At 34.5% G+C, this 22582-nt stretch overlaps 1 protein-coding gene across 8 annotated transcripts in view; it reads right to left on the bottom strand.

The window, feature by feature from the left end:
- The window catches only part of CLEC16A (C-type lectin domain containing 16A), a 254369-nt gene that overhangs the window by 110045 nt on the left and 121742 nt on the right, over positions 1 to 22582 (bottom strand). For all 8 annotated transcript variants that reach the window (XM_074196407.1, XM_074196403.1, XM_074196405.1 and 5 more), the window contains one exon: positions 9306 to 9426. In XM_074196407.1, coding sequence (XP_074052508.1) covers positions 9306 to 9426 — 121 coding nt within the window. The remainder of the gene's footprint in view (positions 1 to 9305; positions 9427 to 22582) is intronic.

Here is a 22582-nt window from a genome sequence, read left to right as displayed (position 1 = left end):
GTTGTGGGACAGCCCCAGACAAAGGGAGTAAGGAGGCTGACAACCCCAGCACAGACAATTCAGATAAAGATCCTGTCATTCCTTATTCCGTCTACTTATTAACTCCCTAAATTTTCTAACTTCAATGAGCAAGGCATCTGGGGTTCTCAACACAGCAGATCTACAAACCAAACCCTCCCCCTACACAAGACACTAGGGAAAGCTAACATCCTAAAATGAAGAAAGGCCAGTATAGAGTAGGTTGAATACTACCTTAGAGATAAGTATACTAGCTCAGAAAAGGAGGACAGAATGGCACTTTTGTGAAGCTTCAAAGAATATGAATTGGGTCTCCAGTCCAGAAAGACATCTTAAAAGAGATCAGAAAGGAGTTTAAAAATCAAATGGGAAAAATGGGAAAAGAAATGCAAGAGAAAAGTAATACTATGCAAGAGAAAATTAACACCTTACAACAAAAAATGACAAGGAAAAAAATAGATAAATATAAGAAGAAAATAATTCCCTCAAAAATATAATTTGGTAAATGGAAAAAAAATAACTCCCTTAAAAATGGAATTGACCAAATGGAAAGAGAGATGCAAAATCTAAAATGTAGAAAATTCCTCTGTGAAAAATAGCCGGGATCTGTAGAAAACAATGACTTCATGAGACACCAAAAAAATGTTAAACAAAAATTGAAAAAAATGAAAAAAAAATAGAAGAAAGTGTAAAATATCTTATTGGTATAAAACAACCAACTGGAGAATAAATCCAAGAGAGACAATTTAAGAATTGCAGGACTGCCTGAAAACCTTGATAGAGAAAAAAAGCCTGGACTCCATACCCAGGATATAGTTAAAGCAGAACTGCTCTGATATCCTGGAACCAGAGGGCAAAATAATTATTGAAAGAATCCATCAATCCCCTCCTGAAAGGGATCCCAAAATGAATATATATATCCTCCTGAAAGGTACCATTGATAATGAAGTAATTTCAATATTAAATGTGCATTCACCAAGCAATTATAGCATCCAAATACTTAGAGGCAAAGCTACATGAGTCACCAGAAGATATAGCCAGTGAAATTATACTGGTGGGGAATCTCAACCTCCATCTCTCAGAATTAGATAAATCTAACCATAAAATAAACAAGAAATTAAGGAGGTGAATAGATTTTTGAAAATTTAGATATGATAGACCTCTGAAGAAAACTGAATGGGGATAGAAAGGGAATACTCCTTTTTTTTCTTAAGTACACGGTACCTACACAAAAACTGACCATGTATTAGGGCATAAAAACCTCATAATCAAATGCAGAAAGGCGGAAATATTGAATGCATCCTTCTCAGACCATGATGCAATAAAAATCACTTGTAATAAAGGGCCATGGAAAGATAAGACTTAAAACCAATTGGAAATTCACCTAATTTTAAAGAATGAGTGGATCAAACAACAAATCATAGAAAGAATTAATGATTTCACCCAAGACAATGATGAGACATAAACCAAAACTTATGGGATACTGTCAAAGCACTTATTAGGAGATACGTTATATCTCTAAGTGCTTACATGAATAAAATAAAGAAAGAGATCAATTAACTGAGCATGCAACTAAAAAAGTTAGAGAAAGAACAAATTAAAAATTCCCAATTAAATACCAAATTGGAAATTCTGAAATTAATAAAATTGAAAGCAATGAAACTACTGAACCAAATAAAACTAAGAGTTGGTTTTATGAAAAAAACAATAAGAGATAAACCTTTGTTTAATTTGATTAAAAAAATAAGAGAACCACATTACTAGCAACAAAAATTAAAAAGGTAAATTCACCAATAAGAAGGAAATTAAAGCAACAATTTGGAACTGTTTTGTCTAACTATATGCCAATAAATTTGATAATCTAAGTGAAATGGATAAATATTTAGAAAAATATAAATTGTCCAGTTAAAGAAGATGAAATTAAATACAAATAACCCCATCTCAGGAAAAGGAATTTAACAAAGCATCAATGACCACCCTAAGAAAAAATCTCCAGACTCAAGATGAATCCACAAATGAATTCTGCCAAATATTCAAGGAATGGTTCCAATTATATATGAACCAATTGAAAAAACAGTGAAGAAGGAGGTCTGCAAAACTCCTTTTATGACACCAAAAAATACTGATCCAAACCAGGAAGAGTCAAAACAGGGGAAAAAATCATGGACCAATTTCACTAATGAATATGGATGCAACAATTTTAAATAAAGATTAGAAAAGTGCTTCCAGCAAGTCACTAGGATACACTATGCTCAAACTAGATTTATAGCAGGAAAGTAGGGTTGGTTCAATATTAGGAAAATTATCAATATAATTGACCATATCAGTAAGAAACCTAACAGAAATCATATGATTATCTCCATAGATGCTGGAAAAGCTTTTGACAAAATACAGCACCCATATTCTTACTAAAAACACTAGAAAACATAGGAATAAATGGAATGTTCCTTAAAATTAGATTTATCTAAAACCATCAACTAGCATTCTATGTAATATATAGGCTAGAAATCTTCCCAATAAAATCAGGACTGTCACAAGGATGCCCATTATCACCACTATTATTCAATATGTATTAGAACTATTAGCTTTAGCACTAAGAGAAGAACAAGATGTTGAAGTAATCAGAATTAGTAAAGAAGAAACAAAACTCTCACTCTTTGCAGATGATGAGATACCTAGAGAACCCTAGAAAAATCACCTAAAAAACTACTGAAAACAATTAGCAACTTTAGCAAAGTTGCAGGATATAAACTAAACTCACATAAATCCTCAGTATTTCTATATCATAGTAAGGAGATAAAGCAGCAGGAAATAAAAATGGAAGTCTCATTTAAAATAACACCAGAAAACATAAAATATTTGTGAGTAGACCTGCCAAGGCCGACTCAGAAACTATGAAAATAAAGATAAAAGACTTGTCACACAAAATCATATCTAAATAAGTGGGCAATAGGTCATGCTAATATAATGAAAAATGACAATACTACTAAATTAAATTACTTACTTAGGGCCAAACCGATTATACTTCCAAAAAATTACTTTAGTGAGCTAGAAAAAATAGTAACTAAATTCATATGGAGGAACACAAGGTTAAGAATATCGAAGGAATGATTTAAAAAATGCAAAGGAAGGTGGGCCCAGACATACTAGATTTAAAATTTTATTATAAAGCATTAGTCATCAAAACTGTTTGTTACTGGCCAGGAAATGGAGTAATGGATTAGTGGAATAGATTAAGTATAAAAGAAACAGCAGTATATGACTATAGTAATCTACTGCTTGATAAACCTAAAGATTCCAGCTTATGGGATAAAAACTCACTTTTGATAAAAACTGCTGGGAAAACTGGAAGACAGTATGGCAAAAGTTAGGCATGGGCCAACATCTCACACCTATACCAAGATAAGGCCAAAATAGGTACAGGAGGGGCAGCTAGGTGGTGGAATAGAGCACCAGCCCTGGTGTGAGGAGGATTGAGTTCAAATCTAGACTCAGACACTAATTACCTAGCTTTATGACCTTGGGCAAGTCACTTAATCCCATTGCTTTGCAAAAACAAACAACCCCCCTCTCCAACCCAAAAGCAGCATGTGCAGATACAATGGGAGTTGTAGTCACAACCCTACACACAGGTGACCCAGATCAAAGGATTGTGTCCTCACTGGAAGCAGCAGTGGGATTTGGCAGCCCCTGGGTGTCTAAGCAGCCTTGGCCTGATTTCCACAACAGGCAGAGATCCTACCCTGCCATCAAAACAAAAAATTGTACAAAAAGTTCTTTAAAATTGATTCCACTCACTAACAGTGCATGAAATGTCTGCATATTCATAGACAACACAAGATCCAATAGACCTGAAAGACAAACAAACTCTTGTTGCAAAAGAACTCAGAAGAGATCACATCCAGATAGCAGCCCTGGGTGAAACAAAGTTGGCAAATGAAGGTCAGCTTACTGAAGTCGGAGCTGGATGTTTTTCTGGAGTGACTGTAGTAAAAGAGAAACACCATAAAGCTGGGGTATGTTTTGCAATCAGAACCAATCTAGTCAACAAACTTGAGTGTCTGCCAAATGGAGAGAAAAACAGGCTCATAACAATGAGGTTTCCACTTGAAGGAAAACATCATGCCACCATAATCAGCATCTATACTCCCACCATGACAAACCCTGATGAAATCAAAGAAAAATTTTATGAAGACCTAGAGATCCTTATCGTCAATGCACCAAATGAGGACAAGCTTATAATTCTGGGTAATTCTTTAATGCTAGTGGGCTCAAACTAACAGGCATGTTCTTAGGAGTTCTTAGGAGGAATGGAGTTGGAAAGAGCAACAGCAGTGGTCACCCACTAACTGAAGACTCATGCATTTCTTAACCTTCTCATCAAAAAACACTGTCTTCCATTTATCTAAAGACAATAAAACTTCCTGTATGCAACCTTGTAGCAAACATTGGCATCTAACAGCCTACATGATAAGAAGGAAAAAAGACAAACAGGATGTGAGAGTGCTGAACTTAATGAGGGGTACAGAGTGCTGGACTGAGCACAGACTCAGCTTCTCTAAGCTAAATAGTCACATCCAACTGAAGCAGTGGCCTCAAGGCAAAGTGATTACCAGAAAAAATTGACGTCAAGAGATTAGAGTGTCTTTCTGAGTGGGAACAATTTATTGTAATGGAGGAAAAAAGGAGAGGGCAGCTTTCAGAGATTTGGTGTACAGCACTGCATTTGCTCATTGGGGTCAAAACATTCACAAACATCAGGGTGGGTTTGATGAAATGATGGGGAAATACAGAAGCTGTGAAATGAAACCTCCAAATGAAAGGAGCCTAATGGCAAAAAGTTTACCAGCAGAATGGTTCATTCACTTCTAAGAAGGTAGCATTTATTTCCATCAAAAGTAAAGTATCCATAAAGCTTAGAGAGATTCTTGGTTCATTAAGAAGGCAGATGAAATTCAGTTTTATGTAATAATAATAATCCAAAGAGCTTTTATGATGCCCTGAAGGCTACTTATGGGCCAAAGACATATGGTATGTCTCAATTACTCAGTGTTGATGGAGCCACATTGATTAGTGATAGGGACAAGAACAGAGATGATGACAAGAAAGATGGGCAGAACATTTCCATAGTGTTCTTAACAGACTGTAATCAATCAATGTAGAAGCCATTGACCATTTATCTCAAAAGTCAATCCATTCTAAACTGAATCTCCAACTGAAGAAGAGGTTTTGCCTGCCATTAGGCTCCTGTCATTTGGCAAAACACCTGATGCTAATTCTATTCTAGCTGAGATTTACAATGTGGGGGCTGACCAAAATTTTCCAGCTTATTTAACATGAAGAGATTATCTTCATACCCAGGGATTCAAGGATGTTTCTGTTGTTCATCTCTGTAAAGTTAAAGGGAATAGTTTATCATGTGACAATCATGGAGGTTTTTCTCTTTTAGTCATTGTTGGTAAGATTCTTGCAGAATTCTCCTCAATGAGCTGATCACCTCCCTGGGAGCCAGTATGATTTCAAAAAGGGTTGTTAAGACTGTCATTTTCTAGATAAGAAAACTGAAGCCTGAAATGTGGCACAGTCTTTAGTGACAGGAACCAAGGTTCCAGCTCAGGTTTCCTGATTTCTAGGTGAGAAGTTCTTTTACTTTTGATCATATTGCCTTCAAAGATATTACAAATATGCCAGTATTCGAGATCTGTCTATAGGATTTTTTTTAAATGGTCTTAGGAACAAAAGCCATAAAACTTGCTACTCGGTTTCTTTATCCACCTAAAAGATAGATAAGAAACTTTTGCCTTATTATAGAACATATTTGTCAGGTGTTAATAGCCTGAGGTCAATTCCTCTGATGTATAGTTAATACAGAAGGATAGATATGAAAACCAAATTTCATTTCTTATTTCTGTTCAAGTCAAAGTGAAAATGACAACCTTGGTTCCAAATTTAGAAAATTTAGCTATTTCTTAAAAGACAGATAAAACTAGAGGGGGTAAAGGAAAGAGAATTGGGAGAAGAAAGCAATAATTAGCACAAAACTCTTAAAAGGAAAAAGCACTGATGCTCATTCAATCTTTTAGTGGCAAGACCAATTAAAAGAAAAATATTTCAAAACACAGATATGGTTAAAGAGTTCACATAAGGTGAGCTCTAATTATATACTATACTATATACTATAATTATATACTATGAAAAATATTAAATTGGTCAGAAACAAATGAATACAGGTGAGTGTTTATAGGAAATTACTTCTGCCTCAGTAAAATTTTTAAATAACTAAGAACAATAAAAACTGAACAAATATAAAGTCAACAAACCCATCTTAGGGAAAATTATCACATGGCCTTTGACTGATAGTAAACATAACTCAAAAAAAGTTTAACACTTTCTTTCCAAATTCCTTTTTTTTTAAGGTTTTTGCAAGGCAAATAGGGTTAAGTGGCTTGCCCAAGGCCACACAGCTAGGTAATTATTAAGTGTCTTGAGGCCATATTTGAACTCAGGTATTCCTGACTCCAGGGCTGGTGCTCTATCCACTGTACCACCTAGCTGCCCCCAAATGCTTTTTTAAAAGTTCCCAAACACAAACTAAATATAGTAAGTCAGTTAGAGGAAAAAAATGGTTTTTTATCTTTTCTCAGTGAAATGTTCTAGGCTTACTCTAGTACATAAAAAAAGGGATACATGTGACCATATTATTTCAATTAGAACACATCCTTAAAGTACCTCAATTATGATAATAAGTTTGTAAAAATGTGGAAAGATTACAGGAATATACATTAAAGCACATCAATGAGCATTACTGAAAAAAAGTTGCAGCAGACAGGTACCAATCAAATAATCAATAAGCAGGAAACAACTACATCATCCTGCTTTAAAAGTACAAACTAATACATTTGATTTACTTTAAGAAAATCCATTTAAACAAAACTGGCAGCTGTATTATAATCACATTTCCAGTCAGTTTATAAGACAAAATTTCATTTCTCCATATTTCTACTTCATTTCTGAAAAAGGGCCAGCAATATTATGCATCAAACACTCTGAGAAGTGTCATTCATAGAGAGAGGGGAAATGATGTTAATTTCATGTTATCATTCCCTTAGAGAATTGGCAGCTTAATTCAAACATGATCCTCTTTCTGATTAGAATAGCATATAGCCCTAGTTTCAAGGAAGGAGAAGAAAGAACATATGCAGGCAGAACAGTAATAATATAAAAATTAATTAATATTAGAATGGTTAATTGGCAAAAATTAAAATAGAATCTATATTCTATATATTCTATGTGAATTTTAAAAAATCTTTGTGCAATATTCCATTTGAACAAAAACAAAATTTTAAAAATTATTTCAAATTTTGTGGGAACTATGTTAGTAGAATTTGTGAATGACAACAATATAACAAAACACAAGTGTATGTAAAAATTCATTTTAGTCATAATTAGGCCTCCTTAAAAAGTCTGGCCAATACAATTGTCTCGAACTCTAAAGCTTTTTTATTTTTTTAAAGTTTTTGCAAGGCAATGGGGTTAAAGTGGCTTGCCCAAGGTCACACAGCTGGGTAATTAAGTGTCTGAGACCAGATTTGAACTCAGGTACTCCTGACTCCAGGGCCCGTGCTCTATCCATTGTCACCTAGCTGCCCCTTCAAACACTAAAGCTTTAATACTTTAAAAGGTCAATTTTATGTTAATGAAATCTTGTTAAGTGTGTATGAATAATTAAAGTGGCTGTTATATCTTGTTATTTTAATGCTATTTCCCCAGCTGAATATATTTTAAAACAGACGAATCAAACTGCATTGTATTATCTTCAAAGAGAAAACAACAAAATGGGGAAAATATTATCCACAAAAGCCACAATGGCCACATGCACTTGCACTGCAAATGCCACATATACATTTGCCTCTCAAATTTCATTTTAACTAACCCAGCTTACTCTTCTATTACTTAAGCAACTCTCTTTTTAGTTCTCGAACCTGAATGCTCCAAAAGGTCCATTTTATTTGGAACTGTCTTACTTTCACCTTCATTTTCTAAGAGGTTTGATTATATTTAGTATTACAGTATATTTATATAGAATATTATATTTAATTCATAATGTAGTTGGATAAAATATTTGACTCACACCTTTCATCAATCAACTCTTTACTCCATCAAAACTAAAAAAAAATTAACTAATGGGATGGAGATGAAAACAAGAAAATGTATGAAAAAATTATCTGTTGCAATGTACTATGGTTATCATGTGCTATTTAGTGTATTCATATTGAATGATCACCAAGTTGCACAATTTTCAGCACTAAGATCACTAAGAAGTTAAAAAATGTGGTAAGAAACTGGGAAGGGAAGGGGGAAGGACATCTTAAGGGATGATTTAAAATTTGTCAGTCTTACTCAAAATTATATTCAAGGTTAAGGAATCAGAACTAAATTGTACATTTATTTTATGGTTAATCAAGAAAAGTCTTTTTCTACTTCTTACTTTCAAACTGCTTCAAGTAATTATTTGAGAAGAACATAGTACCAAACAGACTGTAGTCTCCCTGAATCTTGCCACAACCCTCGTTTTTGTTTTTATTGCCTTAACAAACTTTCATTCAGTAGATCATTTGGAAAAATTGGGAGAATATAACAAAAAGCTCAGTGAAATGATTCCAACTAGCCAGCTAATCAATTAAAAGTAGTAAACAAAATATTTTGAACATTTATTTCAGTAAAGTTGAAGAAAAAGTGTATTTGCCAGTATGTTTTCTGACATGTAATGACTTTACTGTCACAACACAGTCAAACTAAGCAACATAATCCATCCATATTTACTAATTCCCTTGAAGAAATCTAAATTATCATCTATTAGAGATGAAAATAGTGAAAAGGTAAAGGGAAAAGACAAGAGGATTGAATTGTCCAAGTTTCTAAGAAAAGGAAAAAAGAACAGATATAAGCAAAGAAAATAAAAATAGTTAACAAGTTGAAAACAGAAATATGAATCAGAGAAACTAATTGGCATTATTAGTTGATGTTCTACTCTGCAGTATATAAAAAAGAATAAACTACTGAAATATTCAGGAGTTAAAAATAAAAGGAAGCATTACAACATGATCTCAAAATAGAGAAAAATTCAGTAAACTTTCTTCAAATTAAAGTAACCATCATATAGATGTAGTATGATTATTAAAATTACCATATAGAAAGACAAAGTTCAAATGTTTATTTATTTAGCACCTGTAAAGCATGTAGTCAGGTTTCTCCACAGTTATTATTAATAAAGAAGAGTTACTTACTCAGATCCAGGACATCATCTGTTTTTATTAGGTCCTCTTCTCTTGTCAGTGGTAACTGAGTCTCTGGTTCATCTCGAAGTTGTAGTGATAGCGAGCGATACATGAAAAAAACTCGAATTGCCTAAAGAAATATGCAAGAAAATAGAAACACTAAAACTGCACTGTCATTCATTTAAAATTACATATAAAAGTAATGCAGAAAGACCAAATATTATAACTTGATACATCATCCACCCACTATCCCTTTTATCTCACTTTTCTGACATAGGTTATATCTGGATAACCAGGGTTTTCATGGCAAGAGGAAATAATCTTTGCTCAACATGGATGCAAAGTGAGAACACTCTCAACTGCGCTTTTAAAAATATATTTCAATTTTTCAGTGAACAAAATTCAAATTTTCTCCCCCTCTTACATCCATTGAAAAACTCCAAAAAATCTTATAAACAAATATGCATAGCCTTAAAGCAGCACTTTTTGTGATAGCAAAGCATTAGAAACAGACTGAATATACATCAACTGGAGAATGACTAAACAAATTATAGCTCCTGAATACATGAATTATTATAGTACATGGAATATTTATATGCTATAAGAAATGATATAGGTAATGAAATGAATACAGAGAAGCAGGTAAAGTTGTACATGAACTGATGCAGAGCAAAGTAAGCAGAGTAAAGAAAACAACATATATATATATAAAATATATATTATATATATATATATATATACCACAATATAAATGGAAAGAACAATAATAAATGTAAATATAGCAAAATTATAAGATCAAGCAGGACTCAGATGAAGAAATAACAAAAGATACCCTTGACTAACTCTTTTGTGGAAGTAAGAAGCCTAAAGGCATTAGAAATTGCATATATTTTTGGACTTTTTCAATGTATTGATGACATATGCTGATTTTTTTTTCTCTTTAAAAAATACTATTTGTAGGGGTGGCTAAGTGGTGCAGTGGATAAAGCACCGGTCCTGGAGTCAGGAGTACCTGGGTTCAAATCTGGTCTCAGACACTTAATAATGTGTGGCCTTGGGCAAGACACTTAACCCCATTTGCCTTGCAAAAACCTAAAAAAATAAAAAATAAAAAAAATAAAATATGGAATGGCTTTCTGGGAGAAGAAAGAATACTTGGGGAAACTAAGACAAAGTCAGAAACTGAGGACATCAATTAAAACTTTAAAAAATAAAAACAAAAACAGTCAACCAAAGCAAATTTCTGAATTAGCTATATCTAAAAATAGATGACTCATTCTGCAACTTGAGTCCATCTTCTTTCCTTACTTTTTTTTTGCAAGGTAATGGGGTTAAGTGACTTGCTAAAGGTCACACAGCTAGGTAATTAAGTATCTGAGTTGGATTTGAACTCAGGTCCAACTTACTCCAGGGCCAGTACTCTATCCACTGTGACATTTAGCTGCCCTCCTTTGTTTACTTTCAATCGACCAGAATTAACACATGAGAATATTAAAGGAGGACAAAGTAAGGATAAAAAATAAATTAATTCTATTTGGGCAAGATTTTTAACTTTCTACCTCATATCATTTCCTTTGGGGGTGTTGAATGATTTCAGTTTACTTTTCTTTCCATTGTTTGGTCAATTCTCTAGCACAGCATTAAAATAGCCAAGAAGAGTCACAGAATTTGCTCCTGGAAAGGAATTGAGTAGCCATCTAGTTCAACCTATACCTGAAAAGAATGTATTTGGCCAGCAGTCATTCAGTCTCAGGAAGGAAAACAGTAAGAACAGAGAAAAAGCTGTAAGTGGTCTGCTATCCACAATTAAGATAAGCAGTAAACAGGAGGTGACTATGTATAAAATAATTAATTTTTATACAGGCCAAAGGTTTTTTAGGCTCCTCTTGCTATCCTCATCCATATTCACCCCCAAAAAATCACATCCTAGATTTTACTTTTATAGTCAACAAAAACTTTTAATGAAGGAAAAAGGCATTAAAGTTCTTTAGCAGTGAAGCTTTATTTTTACCTCCTTAAAAAAAAAAGTTGTTCATATGGAAATCCTGCTCTTTTCATATGCAGAGTTCTCAGCAGTTAATAATGGTCTTCTAGTATTAATGATCATAGTTAATGTTCATGCAGATAATCTCTTCTCCAAAACTAAAAATCAATGGACTTGGGGGCGGAGTCAAGATGGAGGGATGAGAACAGCCTTTCCCAGAAGCTCTCTCAAAAATAATCCAAAAAACCCTTAAAATTATGGCCCTAGCTAAATTTTCAAGAGACAGAACCCACAGAAAGATCCTGTGAGGCAAATCTTGGGGGTGGAGGGGGTGGCAGCACAACCAGGATTATTGCACCCGAGTGAAGGAGCTCCAGTCTTCCCAGAACAGTCCACTGGGTGCCTAGATGCCTGGGTCATGGTGAGCACCAGCTCCTGGCGGCAGAAGCAGTTTCCTAACTCGGCAACCCAGCACAACTTCAAAGATCATCAGGGAAACCTCTGCCAGAGTGAGAGTGAGTCAGTATGTCTCTCAGCACAGTCACAGCCATCAGCATAGATGCAGCCCTTAGTGCAGCCCAGTTCCCAGAAACAGAAGCAGGTGCACAGAGCCACCCTCCAGCGAGCGGCCTGGCAGCTGCGACCAGAGTGCTCAGTCCGTTAGCTAAGGGGGTGGGGGGGAGACTGTCAAGGTCTCTCCTCTGGCCCTGGGACAGGACTCTTGTGCTTTTTCCATAATCAGACCCTGGTTGCAGTCTGGGAGCCCCCCCCCCCCCCATAGCCATCCACAAAGCAGAGGCAGGAATGCAGTCAGTCTCACATACTGAGGTCCTTGCAGGGGTCTCAAAAGTTCAGGAAGCACCCCAAACCAGGCACAGGCTGGAGAAATGAGTAAACAGAAAAAAAAAGGAACCTGACCATAGATAATTACTTTGGTCTCCTGGAGGACCATTACACACACTCAGAAGATGAGAAAGTTCCAGCTTCTGCATCTAAATCCTCCAAGAAATATAGAAGTTGGGCTCAGGCTATTGCAGAAATCAAAAAAGATTTTGAAAATCAAGTGAGGGAGGTAGAGGAAAACTTGGGAAGAGAAATAAGGGAGACACAGGAAAAGCATGAAAACTAAGTTAACAGCTTAGTCAAGGAGATCCGAAAAAATGCTGAAGAAAATAACATTAAAAACTAGTTTAGGGGGCGGCTAGGTGGCGCAGTGGATAAAGCACCAGACCTGGAGTCAGGAGTACCTGGGTTCAAATCCGGCCTCAGACATTTAATAATTACCTAGCTGTGTGGCCTTGGGCAAGTCACTTAACCCCATTTGCCTTGCAAAAACCTAAAAACAAAAACAAAAAAACAAAACTAGTTTAGTCAAATGAAAAAAACAAAAAAGTTAATGAGCAGAAAAATACCTTGAAAAGCAGAATTGGCCAGATGGAAAAGGAGATAAGAAAACTTTGTTTTTTTTGTTTGTTTTTTTGTTTTTTTAGGTTTTTTTCAAGGCAAATGGGGTTAAGTGGCTTGCCCAAGGCCACACAGCTAGGTAATTATTAAATGTCTGAGGCCGGAATTGAACTCAGGTACTCCTGACTCCAGGGCTGGTGCTCTATCCACTGCGCCACCTAACCACCCCAAAAGCTCTCTGAAGAAAACAAATCTTTCAAATGTAGAATGGAGCTAAAGGAAGCTGATGACTTCAAGAGGAATCAAGACACAATAAAATAATATCAAAAGAATGAAAAACTAGAAGAAAATGTGAAATATCTTATTGAAAAAAACAACAGATCTGGAAAACAGATCCAGGAGGGATAATTTAAAATTTATTGGGCTATCTGTAAGTCATGATAAGGAAAAAAGCCTTGACTTAATTTTTAAAGAATTTCTACAGGAAAATTGCCCTAATATCCTAGAAGCAGAGGGAAAAATAGAAATTGAGAGAATCTACCAATATCCTCCTGAAAGAGATCCCAAAAAAACAACTCCCAGGAATATTATAGGCAAGTTCCAGAACTCCCAAGTCTAAGAGAAAATATTACAAGCAGTCAAAACAAAACAATTCAAATATTATGGTGCTGCAGTCAGGATTACTCAGGACTTAGCAGCATCCACATTAAGGGCTCATAGGGCTTGGAATATATCATATTCTGGAAGGCAAAAGAGCTTGGAATGCAACCAAGAATCATCTACTCAGCAAAACTGAACATCTTCTTCCAGGGGAAAAGATGGACATTCCATGAAACAGGGGAATTTTAAATGTTCCTGTTGAAACAATCCAGCTGAACAGAAAGTTTGATCTTCAAGTGCAGGACTCAGTGAAGTACAGAAAGTGGACGAGAAGGGTAAATTATGAGAGATTTAATGATGATGTACTGTATGTATTCCTGCATGGGAAGATGATACTGATTATACCCATATAAACCTTCTCATTTATTAGAGCAGTTAGAAGAAGCATATGTAGACAATGCACAGGAGAGAGCTGAAGTTGAAGGTTTAATAGGAAATGTACTGGGAGAAAGGAAAGGAGAGGTAGAATAGACTAAGATATTTCATATAAAAGAGTCAAGAAATAACTTTTGCAATGGAATGGAAGGGGGGAAGATGAAGGGGAATGATGGCTCCATCATTCTCATTGGAAATAGCTTAGAAACAACACACACACACACACACACACACACACACACACACACACACACACACAATTAATAGGGCACAGAACTCCAGAAAAAGAGAAAGGGGATGGGGAGGGGAAGGGAAGGAGGAGATAGGGGATTAGAGGAGAGGGTCATGGGAGAGGATAGTCAGATATCATACATTTTCTTTTTTTTACTTTTTGCAAGGTGCTGGGATTGGGTAGTCTGTCTGAGACCATAGGGCTGGGTGGTCGCTGCTCTGGGGTGGGATGTTGACTTGGGGCCTCTTGGCTCCAGGACTGGTGCTATGTCTACTATGCCACTCAGCTGTCCCACAGCACACTTTTGATGAGGGACAGAGTGAAAGGAGAGAGAAAATATAATAATTGGTAGTGGGGAGAAATGGATGGAGGGAATTACAATCAGCAACATCAACTGTGGAAGTAACTTCTCTGATGGACTTATGATAAAGAATGTGACCCACCACAAGACAGAGCTGATGGTATCAGAACACAAAGTACATTTCTTTTCTCTTTCTTTTACCTTATTTCTCGTGAGATTTTTTTTTTGTGGGGGGAAGGAGGATTGTTTACTCTTACAAGACTATTTTAGTAATGTATAAAATTTTTTAAAAAGTAAATAAAAAAAAACAATGGGCTCACCAATCCCATTTTGCCCCCATTATCATATTAGAGGTTTATCAAGAGTAAGAATATGAGGGCATTGTAATCCATTTCACTATACTTCTGTGGTAAAAAGATTTTAAAATTCAAATTAATAGCACTCTAAAATGAGAGATTTGGTCATGTAGACTTCATAGTCTCTTCTAGTTCTAACATTATAAATAATAAAAGTTCTCATTTAAATATTGGTATAATTTTTCTCATGAACCCTTGCTTGAGGTAGACAGTACAAATATTATTATGTCTAATTTATAACTGAAATTGAGGCCTGAAGAAGTTAAATGGCTACAGACACAGCTAGGAAATAGGGGGGTCAGAATTTGAAATCTAATCATTTGATTTTTCTATACTATGCTAAAAGGATAGACAAGAAAATATTTTTCTCCAATATTCTCTGGTTTGCAGAAAGATAAATCCCATTAGCTAATTTCCTAAGTGAGTATCAAGAAGTTTAAAAGAAATTTAAAAGGTCAACCTTGTGTTTTGAGCTCTTCTAAGGAAAGGCTTAAGTAGTACTGTTGCTTTTTTTTTTAGAGGTTTAAAATGTACCTACATAAAGATGTTCAAGAAACAGAGAAAATAACATAATCCCATCAAGCAATTATCACTCCCAAAAGTTCTAATGGAACCTATGCATTTATGGTTGGTAAAGAGTGATCTTTTTTTTAAAATTTATTTATTTTGAATTTTACAATTTTCCCCCCCTAATCTTGCTTCCCTCCCCCCACCCCCCACAGAAGGCAGTCTATTAGTCTGGTAAAGACTGATCTTGACAGAGCTGCCTTAGTATGTTACAGAGTACAAGATGTGGGTGGCCCCTGACAAGTTATTTCAGTTTAAGAATGCAGAAAAAATATTCGGCCTTTGTATGTAATGGAGGAAAAACTCTATCAAATTTTCATAAAACAGAAACCTCATTTTCAAGTCAACAGCATAATAATCCAGAAGTATAAAAGGAGAAACTTAAGTGAAAAACTTAAGCAAGATACTGGCCTGAATATGTGAAAATAGAATCCTATATGTTTTATTACAAGCCATTTCTTTAAAAAGTGAAAACTCAAAATGCAAAATGTGTGCTGAATTTGGCTCAAAATGTGATCTTTTGGGTAAAACATCTGGTTTCACTATTAACAACAAACGGGAATTATTTCCAGGAATATTTAAAAAAAATAAAATATCTCATTACACTTCCTGTTTCTTACACAAACTCTTAAAAGAAAGAATCAAATTTAAGGATATCAGATAATATGAATATTAAAAAGCACAAATATGAGGACAGCAGACTGCTAACCAGTGCTGGTGAAGTTTTCTATGATCAACAATATACACTATGAACATGTGCCTTTGAAGTTTGCCTATGTACCCAGTCATTCCCTCATGAGGGATCAAGGCAAATTCTTTTGTCTTTTTCCCTTTGAACTCACCTAGAAAAAAAAAAGTTAAAGTCCTGACGCAAGATGCTTCTTTTTTTAAACTATGTTTTATTTTATTATTTTATTTTTCCCAATTACATGTAAAAATTTTTTTAACATTCATTTTTTTATAATTTTGCGTTCCAATTTCTTTAACCCTCCCTTCTCGTCTCCCATTATTGAGAAGGCAAGCAATTTGATAAAGGTTATAAATGTGGAGTCATCCAAAATATAATTTCATAGTAGTCATGTTGTAAAAGGAAATACAACCCCCCCCAAAAAACAAAAATGAAGAAATAAAATGACAGTTTACTTTATCTGCTTTTTGATTTCATCATTCTTTCTCTCGAGGTCATTTTTCAGAATTGTACTGGGTCCATGTCTTGCTGGAAATAGCTAAGTCATGTAGTTTACAATATAGCAGTTACTGTTACAATGTTCTCCTAGTTTTTCTCACTTTACTTTGTTATCAGTTCATTTAAAGTCTTTCCAGGTTTTCCTGAAAGCATCCTTCTCATCATTTTAATAATATTCTCACAATTGCATATTACAATTTGTTCAGTAATTCCTCAATTAATGGGCATCCCTTCAATTTCAAATTATTTGCTACCACACAAACAAAACAAAACAAAACAAAACTATTTAAAAAAAAATCTCTTTGAAACAGACCTAGGAATGGTATTGTCGGGACAAAAGTCAGTTTTTTTGGTTCTTTGGGAATAGTTCCAAATTTCACAGAAAGGAGAGATTAGTTGACAACTCCATCAACCATGTTTTAGTGTTCTAATTTTCCCACAGTTCCTCCAACATTTGTTATTTTTCTTTTTTTTATCCTAGTGGTCAATCTAATAGGGGTGAGGAAGTACCTCAGAGTTGTTTTAATTTGCATTTGTATTAATATAAATTTGACTCAGTTATCTGTATATTTGAAAGATAAAGCTTTTTATCAGAGAAACTTGCCTACAAAATTTTGCACCAGTTTTCTGCTTTCTGTTTATCTTGGTTGCATTAGTTTTATTTGTACAAAAACATTTTAATTTAATGTAATCAAAATCATCTATTTTATATCTGGTAATGCTCTCTATTTCATTTGGTAATAAATCCCTCCCTTATCTATAGATCTGACTATAGTAAACTATTTCAAGCTTCCTTAATTTGCTTGTATCACCTTTTGTGTCTAAATCATGTACTCATTTTGACCGTATCTTAGTATACCTAGTTTCTGCCAAACTGTTTTTCAGTTTTTTTCAGCAGTTTTTGCCAAATACGAGTTCTTGTCCCAAAAGCTTGGATTTTGTGGTTTATCAAACACTATAGATAACTATGGTCCTTTTCCTACTGTTGTACCTAATCTATTCTAACACTTTTTTTAACCACTCTATTTCTTAGACAGTTCTTGATTGTATTAATGATTATTGCTTTGTAATAATAAGATATGGTAGTCTAAGCCACCTTCCTTCAAATTTTTTTCCATTAATTCCCTTGATTGATATTTTGTTCTTCCAGATTGTTATTATTTTTTCTAGTTCTATAAAATAATTTTTGTCATTTTGGTGTGGTAGGCACAATTGTCACTTTTTCATATTCTAGATATCTACCCATGAACTATTAATATTCTTCCAGTTGTTTGGATCTGACTTTATTTGTGTGAAAAGTATTTTTTAACTATATTCATATAGTTCCTGGGTTTATTCTGGCAACTAGTCTTCCCAATATTTTATATTGTCTACAGTTATTTTAAATAGAATTTCTCTGTCTTGCTGCTGGAGTTGGTATAGTATATAGAAATGTTAATGATTTATGTGGGTTTGTTTTATATCCTCCAACTTTGCTAAAATTATTATTTCTGACTCTCTAAAATTCTTCAAGAATAATATCACATCATCTGAAAAGAGTAATAGTTTTGTTTTCTTATTGCTATTCCTTCAATTTCTTTTTCTTCATTGCCATAGCTAACATTTCCAGTATGGTACTGAATAATACTGATGATAATGGGCATCCATGCTTCACCCCTGATCTTACTGGGAAGGATTCTAGCCTAGCCCCATCACAGATAATACTTGCTGATGGTTTTAGATAAATACCATTTATCATTTTAAGTAAAGTTCCCTTTATTCCTTGACGTTCTAGTCTTTTTAATGGGAATGAGTTCTATAGTTTGTTAAAGGTCACTCCAAATAATAGCAGAGCAGGTATGTACATGTAGGTCCTCTGTTTCCAAATCTACTACTTTTTCCTCTATACTATGCCGCCTTCCCAAATAGACTGCATAAGGAACACATATGATGTTTTACCCAAAGTTTGGATATAATGTGGTGTGAATAAGGACATGGTTCTGTTATCCAGCTTGAGAATGGTAAAATGTTATTATCAAATCTCAATAATAGTAATATTAGTATTATATATTATAGCAATATAACTATATACTATAAAAATACTTTAAAATTCTGAAATCACCCTTGGTATTTTTGATATCTAGCAGAAAAATGTAAAGAAAAAAATTTGATTTTGGTGCTATATGCCATATCTTTATTGATAAATGCTTTTAAACTTTCTTGATAACCTTTAAATTAGTTGACATCCTAAGAGTTAAAGAAATACTGAGTAAATATAACTAAAGGTCAATATAGTTCTTTGACAAATACCTGCAATATCCCTTGAACATACCAAAAAAAAAATTCCCAAACTTTCAAACACTAATAAGCAAAAATAAGTTTACTACCAGCATTAAATACATATACTACCTTGGCCCTAAACCAAAGCATATTATTCCAAGGCATTTTGACATTTATAAGGAATTTTATAAATGTCTTATAAAATAAACTTATTAGGAATGTTTGTCATATTTTAAAAAGCCTTAAAAAAATTAAAAAGAATGAGGAATACTATGGAAATATTCCAATAATTTAATTTTGCCATTTAAACAATAAAAGAAACTTTTCCAAACTTAGCTAAAGAGCACTATGAAAGACTTTGCTACTATGATCATAACAACAATCCAAGACAATTTCAAAGGACCCATGATAAAAAATGCTATCCTCCTCCAAAGGCAGAGAATTGATGAACTCTGGGTACAGATTGATGCATAATTTTTTTTTTACCTTTTCCTTGCTTTTTCCCCCAACATGGCTAGGATGCTTTGAATGACTTCATATATAAAACTGATATATTTCCTGCCTTACCAATGAGTAGGGGAAAGAAAGAAGAAAGGGAGAGAATTTGGACTTCAAAAATTTTTTAAAACAAAAACAAAACAAAATATAAATTTCTTAAGGGCACAAGGGTTATTTTTACCTTTTTTTTATATCCTTATTGCTTGGGAGAGTGGTTGGGACACAGTAGGCATGTAATAATTGCTTACTTACTTGAAGAAACAACAGCAGCAATAAAAATATTAATTCATTAGGTTCAATCTTGCCCTCTAGACACACAGAGCTCTTTATACTACATTAGTTGCTTTTTGTGATTCCAGCTACTATTTTGCTTCCCTGGGTCAACACTAATTTATTAGCATACCTCTTTCTTACTGTTAGTGGGCTTCCAATCGACTTTTGTACAATTCTAAGGTGGAATTTGGGTGCTAGGCAAATACAGACATTTCACATCTAACAGTAGCAAAAATTTTTAAAGCAAGCAAGATAAAAATGATCAAGAAATCCAATGATACTCTACGGTAAATGACTTCTTCCACCTTAGAATTGCAAAAAAATTCCAAAACCAATCAGAAATCCAAAGGTAGTAAAAAAAAAAATAGGACTGGCAGTAACATCAATGTGGGCCTTAGGGAAATAAAAATGTTGATTTCAAATTATGATTCTAGGGATGAAAGAAGCTTGAAGGTCTCTTGGATGCTGAAGGGCAACAGGTATAGAGAACCAGTGCCATCAGAAACCCACAGCAAGGACCATGGAAGCTACTAGAAACTGCCACAACCAATGCTGAGTAGTAGTGCTAAGAAGAAAGAAACCCCAGAGCTTGAAGATCACTAGCAGTCTGTGGTGAGATATCATAAAGGGCTCTAAAGATTAAACTGTCTGAACTTCAAAGATCTAACCTTCAGTCAGCATAAAAATCCAGGTCATTCTGGCTAAGACCAAGTAGAGCCAAATAGCAAACCCAGGAATACAGCACAAAGACTCAGTTCAGGAACTAAGTCTGAAGTGGAAGGGTGAGATAATAAATGCCTGAAAAATTAACTAATTATTAAAATAATTGGCTTCCTTTGGGCATAAACCTAGTAGCAGAATCTTTGAGTCAAAGGTTATGGTCATTTTGGCCTCTTAATTTGCATAATTCCAAACGGTTTTCCAAAATAGTCAAACCATTTCACGTCCATAACAATGCAATTCAGGTATTTTCTGCCTGGGAAAAAAAACTCAAAAACAAAAAGCCCAAACCACCCACTACCATAAAGTATTATTGTAGATCCAGAGATGGCCAAAATCCATCTTAGGAAGAACTACAGAGATTAAAAAATGAAATGAAAGTTAAGAATGGGAATAGTTTAGAACAGAAAGTGTTAAACCTTCCCCAAGGAATGAGGTCCTTGATAATTAGAATAAATTAAAAACAGAAATCAACAACTTGACAAGATAGAAGAAATGTCAGAACAAGAGAGCATAGTAAAGACAGAAAGAAATGAGTTATAGAAAGAAGCTTCAATAGAAATAGCCCCATAAATGTTATAGCCAAAATTCCGAACTCCTACCTCAAAGCAAAAATACAAGCATTGAGAATGAAGCAGTTCAAGTACAAAAGTCCAACAGATTAAGATCAATAACACCTAGCAGCTTTTATCATATGTAAAAGATGATCTTTTAATACAATACAATATCCCCAAAGACAAAAGATAGAGGCTTATAACCAAGAACAACTTACCCTGAAAAGCTGAGAATATTCCTACAGGGGAGAAAAATGGATCTTTAATGCAAAAGCCTTTCTTTTAAAAAAAGATATTTTTATTTTTTGTTTTCATATAGCCTAAATTCCCCTGTATGCCTCTCGCTTCTCTCTCAGATAGTCATATCATATAACAAATAATTTTTAAGAGGAAGAAATAAACTAAGCAAAACTGATCCATATAGCAAAAAAATATGATTTCACACACACACACACGCACACATGCACGCGCGCATGCGCGAAAATCCAATATTCAATGAATCTCTGACCTCTGCAAAAAAGTAGGCACAGTAGTCTTCTTTGGGGACAAAGGACTATTCTTATAATTTTATAATATTTCTCTGAAAGACTTAAGAACTCTGGTTAAAGTCTCTGGTAGACCTATGAAGAAGCCCTTAACCTCAGCTGACTGAGAGGTGCTGGATTCAAAGAGAGAACTGACATACATTTGCAAAACCCTGTCACTGTGTAGATTTGTTTTCTTTGATTATAGATATTTGTTAACAGTTCTTTTCGCCCATGTTTTTAATTAGGCAGGACAAGAGGAAGGGGAAGTTTAATAATACTAATGTAAAAAACAGAGCCACTGAAATATTTTTCAAAATGAAAAAGAGAACAGGAACATATGGAAATTAGTCCAGTTTTTTTTTTTATTAAGAACAAAGGGTATGAAATGGCTACCAAGTTTTATATGCAACTCACTTTTTGTGTTCTGTTGTATATTTGGAAATGGTATTGTTTTGGTGTTCAACTTCAGAATAAAAATATTTTTTAAAAAATCAATGCTACCCTGTGAACTCATCCAACCTTTCTGGAGAGCTATTTGGAACTATGCCCAAGGGGCAACAAAAATGTGCATACCCTTTGACCCAGCAATACCACTACTAGGTCTATACCCTGAAGAGATGATGAAAAAGGGAAAAAACATCACTTGTACAAAAATATTCATAACAGCCCTGTTTGTGGTGGCAAAGAATTGGAAATCAAGTAAATGTCCTTCAATTGGGGAATGGCTTAGCAAACTGGTATATGTATGTCATGGAACACTATTGTTCTATTAGAAACCAGGAGGGATGGGAATTCAGGGAAGCCTGGAGGGATTTGCATGAATTGATGCTGAGTGAGATGAGCAGAACCAGAAAAACACTGTACACCCTAACAGCAACATGGGGGTGATGTTCAGCCTTGAAGGACTCGCTCATTCCATCAGTGCAACAATCAGGGACAATTTGGGGCTGTCTGCAAAGGAGAGTGCCACCTGTATCCAGATAAAGAGCTGTGGAGTTTGAACAAAGTTCAAGGACTATTCCCTTTAATTTTGAAAAAAAAACCAGATCTTATTGTCTGAGCTTGTTACCTCTTGGACTTCTTATCTCTTCCTTAAGGATATGATTTCTCTCTCATCACACTCAATTTGGATCAATGTACAACACGGAAACAAAGTAAAGACTGACAAACTGCTTTCCGTGGGGGGGGGGGGAGAGTAAGATGGGGGGGAATGTAAAACTCAAATAATATCTTTAATAAAAAAAATTTTAAAAATTAAAAAAAATCAATGTTACCTGTCCACAACCAAAATTACTGTACTACATTTCACTTTAAGAGTCCTTTCTGCTGTGGAAACAGATTGCAACCTTTAAATACTTTAAAATTTCCCCCAAATGGTGATGTGAAGGAA

The sequence above is a fragment of the Macrotis lagotis genome, chromosome 8 (assembly GCF_037893015.1).
Source record: "Macrotis lagotis isolate mMagLag1 chromosome 8, bilby.v1.9.chrom.fasta, whole genome shotgun sequence".
NCBI classification, from domain to species: Eukaryota; Metazoa; Chordata; class Mammalia; order Peramelemorphia; family Peramelidae; genus Macrotis; species Macrotis lagotis.
This window is presented reverse-complemented; position numbering and strand designations above follow the sequence as displayed.